This window comes from Penaeus vannamei, chromosome 9 (genome assembly GCF_042767895.1).
Source record: "Penaeus vannamei isolate JL-2024 chromosome 9, ASM4276789v1, whole genome shotgun sequence".
Classification (NCBI taxonomy): Eukaryota; Metazoa; Arthropoda; class Malacostraca; order Decapoda; family Penaeidae; genus Penaeus; species Penaeus vannamei.
The window spans coordinates 36,689,769-36,697,121 of record NC_091557.1 but is presented as its reverse complement, the minus strand read 5'-3'; the positions used below and the strand labels follow the sequence as shown (position 1 = coordinate 36,697,121).

At 34.4% G+C, this 7,353-nt stretch overlaps 1 protein-coding gene across 3 annotated transcripts in view; it reads right to left on the bottom strand.

Annotated features, from left to right (window-relative positions):
• Window positions 1–435: 435 nt before the first annotated feature.
• Cndp2 (Cytosolic non-specific dipeptidase 2) overlaps window positions 436–7,353 on the bottom strand; it is an 8,062-nt gene continuing 1,144 nt past the window's right edge. The window contains exons 2-11 of one of the 3 annotated variants that reach the window (XM_027369202.2): window positions 7,122–7,296; window positions 6,622–6,741; window positions 5,898–6,053; window positions 5,273–5,452; window positions 4,926–5,049; window positions 4,668–4,792; window positions 4,191–4,412; window positions 2,457–2,606; window positions 1,094–1,195; window positions 436–980 (exon numbers count right to left, since the gene is read on the bottom strand). In XM_027369202.2, the coding sequence (XP_027225003.1) occupies window positions 936–980; window positions 1,094–1,195; window positions 2,457–2,606; window positions 4,191–4,412; window positions 4,668–4,792; window positions 4,926–5,049; window positions 5,273–5,452; window positions 5,898–6,053; window positions 6,622–6,741; window positions 7,122–7,296 (1,399 nt within the window). In that variant the 3' untranslated portion in view covers window positions 436–935. Of the gene's footprint in view, window positions 981–1,093; window positions 1,196–2,266; window positions 2,420–2,456; window positions 2,607–2,771; window positions 2,922–4,190; window positions 4,413–4,667; window positions 4,793–4,925; window positions 5,050–5,272; window positions 5,453–5,897; window positions 6,054–6,621; window positions 6,742–7,121; window positions 7,297–7,353 lie in introns of all 3 variants that reach the window. The other 2 variants (XM_027369203.2, XM_027369200.2) reach the window with 2 other exon arrangements.

The window sequence follows — 7,353 nt, the reverse complement described above, 5'->3', positions numbered from 1 at the left end:
ATGAAATACAGGCGAATGGCCAACTGGATTGTTTATGGTGGTTTCTTTGTACTAGAATATGGCCACGGAGATCACACAATATTGTTACCAAGGTCGTTCATAATTACCTACCCCCAAGAGTACACCCACAAATATTATTCTCGAGTTGCATGTCTCTACAATTTCTTGATTTGCCTATCATTTACAAACAAAAGGTATTCAATACTTTTAAGGAACTCGAAGCTTGTCAGATCTGGTTTTACGATTCTTGGACTTGTGCAAGTCACCCTCACTAGCGAAACACACAATCAATCAATCAATATCTCACACACACACACTAACTTTCACTGACAATAATTCTTCCAAAGATCATGGTGCTACACAAATGTACTGAAGATTAAACACTTTCCAATGTGTACATAGAATGCAAGAGGTATCAATTAAACAAAAAACAACAAAATTTCATAAGTTTCTTTTCCCAAAAGCTTGATACAAATGTTAACAAAACATGCCCACATGGATATTAAGCCAAGCACTGATATTTTTTACAGAGCAGAAGTCAAATCTAGGACCTCCTCTATAGCAAATTAATTTGATCTGTTCAAAAGGGCCATAAGCTTTCTAAATGGGATTTTTAATAAAGTACAAATGATTACAAATGTTTCAATCCTTGAGCAATTGGTACAACTGTGAGATACTGTTTTGTACCAGTATCCATAAGCTTTGAATGCATTTTAATATTTATTTTTTGCTGTGCCTTAAGTTTTTTTTTTACACAGTAAAGAATAATTCTGAATGATTATACAGGGATTGCCATATGAATTCCCTGGCTAACCACAATGACACAACCTTTAGTACATTAGGACAGGGTACTCAATAGACTGAGACCAGGAATACTGTAATGTATACCATACAGCAGCTTCATGTCATTCTTGGTTACTTCTTGGCCAGTGCTATCAATCCCGGCCCACTTCATTGAGGTATGCTGCCAAGAGTTTGGTCTGTCAAGGTAAACATAAGAATTAAGATAAGCAAATATGTATATTGTCCTTTCAATATTCACTTACAATTAAAAAAAAAAAGCACTACAAATAGAATCTGTACTGCTGCTTACCCCTTCAATGTAATTTGTGATGTTGATCTTTTCATTCTGAGAGTGTGCTCCATCATCACAGGCACCCATGGGTAGCAACATCACGTTCTTGCCAGTTACTTCCTGAAATAAATATACAAAATGGATGCTATACAAAGTAAAATCCAAGTTTACAAGAAGAAAAAATATACTATTCAGTAGTATATACTATAGTACATATAGTAAATTACTTTTTTGCTAAATGAGAATGAGAATTTCTACAACAGAAAATGGTAAATAATTGTATACTTTTAACAGCAAAAATCATTATATTTCAACATGACAATCATATAAATCTTTAAAAACTGCAAGTGAATTCAAAAGTAAACATGTTATGCCCTGCCAAACACTTTCACTTTTAAGTGATACAAATAGGTTGAATATTATGGACCTGTTTATATAGATATTTATACATCCATTACATTTGAAAGTAAGACTGCATTTGCACTGGCAGTGGTGTGTGAAAGTGCTAGTACATCATAAAGATACGGCAATAACAACTAAAATAATGAGTACCTTTTTTAAAAGCAGAAAGTGAGAGATGGGCTTCATAAATATAAGGAAGTATCTAAAAAGTATTTTCTTAAACAATCATAAATTATATTATATATTATATATATATATATATATATATATATATATATATATATATATATATATATATAAGAAACATCTCACAGACTAAAAGCTTAATACTGCAGGATAAGGAAAATCATAAAAAATTAAGATGAACTGCCCTCATTTGGTAAGTTTTAAATACTGTACCTTATTATTTACAATTTTTTGATGGAAGGAATGAAGAAAACAATTTCATAATTCCAATGAATTTCTAAAAATATTCATTACCATTTCTAAAATGAATGGAAAATATATGTTAAATGAGATGTAAACAAAACAACAGAGATAAGCAGGAAAACACATCTATGCCAAAACCATTTGTGTCATATTACTTCTAAAGGGCAGCACCTGCCCTCAAGAAGCAGTGAAGATGTTGATAAAGATGCCTTTTCCTTTCTCCCTTTCTCTATTTGTTGCTAAAATGAGGTAACAAGTCAACTGAATTTCTACTGCAAGTATGAACTCAAATTGGCAATGTTGATAGAAAATGAGCTAACAAAAATACTGCATCATGCATTTCCTTCTAGATCAACATACCTGAAGGGTGATAGTGATAGGGATTGAGCCTCCCTCCCTGGTAAGGTCAGGCTCAACCCCATACACCATCTGAGTAGCTCTTCGACCTGCTCGGTAGTTGGTGTGGTTTGGGTCAGCTTGCCAAGCAGGTGCACTGCCCTCTAACTCTATCACCTGTAACATGACCCACAACTAACATAAGAGCCTTTACCTGGAGCACCAGTGTGACAGGGATGGAGCCTCCCTCACGGGTCAGATCAGGCTCAACACCATAGACATATTTGGTGGCCCTTCTCCCTGCCTCATAGTTGGGATGGGTGGTGTCCGACATCCAACAGCGGCCACCATGGAAGAAGAAGGCCTGAGGACCACACCACACCTATTACTTCCCTTTACGTTAAGTGCAATTGCAGGTACACTGACTGCTCTTTTAAAAAGGTGGGCAGTGCCTTGTTTATAGTTTACTCCTCCTTAAAAAGAGCAATCAATGTTACCTGCCTGCATCTTATCCTAATCAATGGCACACCTGCATTGTAAGGGTGATTGGTATGGAACAGCCATCCCTGGTCATGTCTGGATCGATCCCATAAGCCAAGCGGACAGCCCTTCTCCCTGCTTGGATGTGAGGGTGTTTAGGATCTGACACCCAATGTTTACCACTATGATGCAGGCGGGCCTGCAAATGTATGCGTATAATGGCATCCAGATCAAAAGACTAGCACAACTTATATTAGCAAGAGAGAGCAATATTATGAAGGAAGTCTTACATCTATACATTTTTTAAAACTTAGATATGTAGTAAGTAAGTAATAATGACAAGAAAATAAATATGCTAGACATCAAAGGTCATATAGCACTATGGTATTGTACTGTGTTGGGAGGGTAGATATGTAGTAGTGGTGAATAAAAGATGTCAGATAATTGGAACTCTGCTCATATTTCTCACGCATAACCTCAAGGGCTTAGGATAACTAGGATATGCATATAATATCTATGAGGGTATTTTATGAAGTTATATTGGTAAGATTAGTTAAAAAAAGGATTATCCATACTGGGAATAGAATAACCAATGAGATATATATACACTGTCAACTGCAAAGAAAAGAAAGACGTCAATCACATCTTCCTTTATTTTGCTGAAGTTGCAAGAAATCTGTTATCTAAGATTATAAATTATTCATGCCAATCAATTTTTCCTTTCAAACGGGGAAAAAAAAAGAGAGAAAAAAAAAAAAATCCCCAAAATACCAAACATCAAGAGAAATATTGTCTTAGCTCCCCTTAATGCACTGAGACTTCATTAAAATTGTGATCTTTGTTAAATCTAATATCCTGTGAAGTCAGTTTGTCTTCATAAGCATTCAGTCTAGTTTATCAAGTGCTATTGACATATGTCATATTACTAAACTATTAAAAAAAAAAAAAAACTTTAAATAACTTTAGTGATGGAAATCCATATCATATAGCATGTATATTTCCACTACAGTAGAAATTACCCATTTCTGTGAGACACACTGTATAACAATAAAAATATAGATTTTTCAAACAAACTAACTGATAATAATTGTTTTGTTTTTAATTCAAAAGCAAAAGGTAGATAATGAATAAATCATCTCTATATCCTATTGATAGTAATCTACATCTAAAATACATACAAAATATCATCTATCTATCTATCTATCTATCTATATACAAGTTCATAGAGGTTTACAATAAAGTAACACAATTTTCTGTGAATAATGTCCACTTCATTGAAGTTAGAGGTGCTTTTGAGACATGCAAGTGAAAAGACAGATACGAAATGATTGGTAGACACAGAAATACAGAAAAATGAATATGCTGTATTTGAATTATAGCCCTAAATAATTTCTAAAATGAGGACTATGTTAAAAAAGAAAATTCGGGAAATTATTGGAATTAATTTGTAACAAAAGACATCACTTGCCTTCATTTTGTTGGGGCTGTGACGGGCCTCCCACTGCTTGTTGAGGTAATCAATAACCAGCTTGGACACTGATTCAGGAGTCTGATTTGGGACAATGCGGATGCTGAACTTGCCGATCACTTTGCGGGGGATAACAGTTTTGGCACCGGGCTCGCTGAATGCGCCTTCAATGCCGTGCAGTGAGAGTGATGGGTTCCTCCACCTTGCCATGAGGGTTTTGGTCTGGGGGTGAAAGGAATTCTTAAATTATTTGCATTCATATATATCAAAAACATAAGAGAGAAAAGGGGGACATGGACGTAAGATTTAAAATCCATACTTGAATATTAGTGACACAAGAGCAACCAACCTATAGTTTCCATTTTTGAACTAGTGTTATTTTTAAAAATCTTAACCAATGAAATTTAAGTTCTGAACTTTCCTTCAATATAGGCAAATAAATCTGAGACAGGTGGCTGAGAGGAATAAAAAACAAACCTTGTCATTGTGATGAACTAATCTCTCATGGCCAAGATCCTTGCGGTAATCTTCTACATCAAAATCAATGTCTTTGTACAGAGCCTCTTCTTCAGGAGTAACAGGTGCTACCTCATTCATAATTCCTGGAAATGCATACAAAACTTGCAAGTGATTTCTATTCATATGACTGCCATATACCACGCAGAAATATAGTACATAATATATTGCAGCTTTGAAAACACTGCAACAAATGTAAAAGTAAACAACAAACCTTACCTGGAACAAGAATATTGCCTTTGCTGTCCAAAAGGGTATTCATGAGGTAAATGAGATCTGCCATACCTTCATGCACAGTTCCACCAAATACACCTGAATGCAGGTCCTTATCACAACATTCAACCTGTAATTCAAAAAATACTTACAATTAGGATCCACTAAATCTAAACCATGAAAACTGCCATAGACACAGTCTTTTCTATGCTCTCCATAACAAAGCTTATAAAATACAAAGCATACACATCATCAAATACAAAAATGAGTCCGCTATAACAGCATATCACTTCCACCTTCGACCTCTACAAAACAGGTTATGCTTTATGATCAGAAACAAAAATATTACTTACCTCAATGCAGTAATAACAGATGCCTCGAAGGCCATAAGTAATACATGGCTTCTTCTTGCCCAGCCAGTAGTTGTCGGAGATGCAAACAAAATCTGTGCCTTTCAGGAACTTGTCTTTCTGGGCTTTCAACAGCTCCTCCAACCCTTCAGAGCCCGACTCCTCCATTCCCTCAAAGACAAACTGTTTAAAAGAGAGATACATTTTTAAAACTCCTAAATCTTTTATAATTTTTATTCATAGTCTTATCATTATTCATATGCAAGTCCTGAAATATTTCAAAATGTAGAATAAGCACAAAATAATTAACTAAACCAACTCTTACTGCAAATATTCATATTTCTTTTTCTAGCTTTTCTTACGTTGAAAATAATTTCCACATGGTGGATTTGCTATTACAACTTAAATCATATTCTATTTTTTCCTGCTAAATCATATTGTGAAGCATGATTGTTTCCCTACAACTGCTATTTAATCAAATTTATGGTTACCAATAACATGAACTACATTTTTACAAAAATATATACATAGCATCCTACATTATCATCATAAATATCATCATCATCATTAACATCATTATACATATATATATATATACTTTTTTTAACAAGACATAGTAGAAACAAACCTTGACATTAACTGGAATCTCCTGTCCAGTCTTCTGGAAAGCCTCAATGGCATGAATCCAGCCAATGACTGGGCCTTTGTCATCAGTTGATCCACGGCCATACAGTTTTCCGTCCTTCTCAGTCAAGACAAATGGTTCTGTGTCCCATCCATCTTCCTGCATTTAAATCTTTGTTACTTTCTGTCTTCTAAGTGTGCTGGTGATTCTAGCTTATACAAAAATATATAATAATATTACCAAAACCTAATAAAAAAATCTGGTTCAAAGGTACAAATGTTTGTAAATAAAATATATATAATAATAATTACAAAAAAGGTAAATAAGATAAAAACTACAGCAAAATATAAATAACAGTGATATACATCAATAGGATCTTTCCAGCATTTGAATATGACCCGTGAATCATATATCACAAGAGATGAAGGAAATCTTATCTCGAGGTACAAGGCTACAAACACTGATTAAACCTCTCAAGATAACTATATATTACAACAGTGACAAGTAATCTTTTCATAGCAATTAAAAAATGTAGACAAGTGCATGTATATATGTACATATTCATATGTGTATGTATCTATATCTATCCATATAAATATACACTCCTATTCATCTATATCTAAATATAAGTGAGATACTGATAAATAATTAAACTCAAATGAAACATAACACTTGAACTTGAATATCATAAATAACATCAAAATTCTTTCTATTTAAATATTCTGACCTTCAGTGCTGGCTGCACATCCAAATGACCGTACACACAAACAGTCTTCTTTTTCGGGTCAGTGCCCAGCTGGCCGAACAACACGGGTGGCAGGGGAATCTTTGTCCCATTTGGAAGGGTCTGTAAATAAAAAGGGAAAAATATCTATCCTACCATTCAAGAACATATTGAACTTCATTCCCAAAGCAACTATAAGTGTACCATAGACACTTTACATAAGTCTGCCATTTTATCTTACAGCACAAAAATACTAATGATCATTTGAGGCTTTAATCTAAAAAAAGGAGAGTATCTTGCATTTTGATTTTGATCATTTTCACAGCTCTTTGAGTAGAAAGAGCAAAAAAACAAAACAGTACTGACTATCAGAAATAAAAATGTGATCAAAGCACACCTCAAAATTCTAAGAGATATCTTTCACACATCAAAAGGAGCTCCATATTTAAATGATCTACATTCACGAATCAAACAATATAGATTCTCATTCCAGCCATTCTCACCTGCTGTCCAATATCATGCAGCTCACATGATGCACCTAAAGCCTCTAGTTTGGCTTTGGCCCATTCCATCTGCTTCTTAATCTCTCCTCTTGTTTCGGCCCAGGCAGAGACAGACTTGATGGCAACAGCTTCCCGGAGCACATCAATGAATCGGGCCTTATTGTCGTCAACATATCTAAAACAAAGATATTTTTAACATGTAAACATTTATACATACATAAATACATATCAT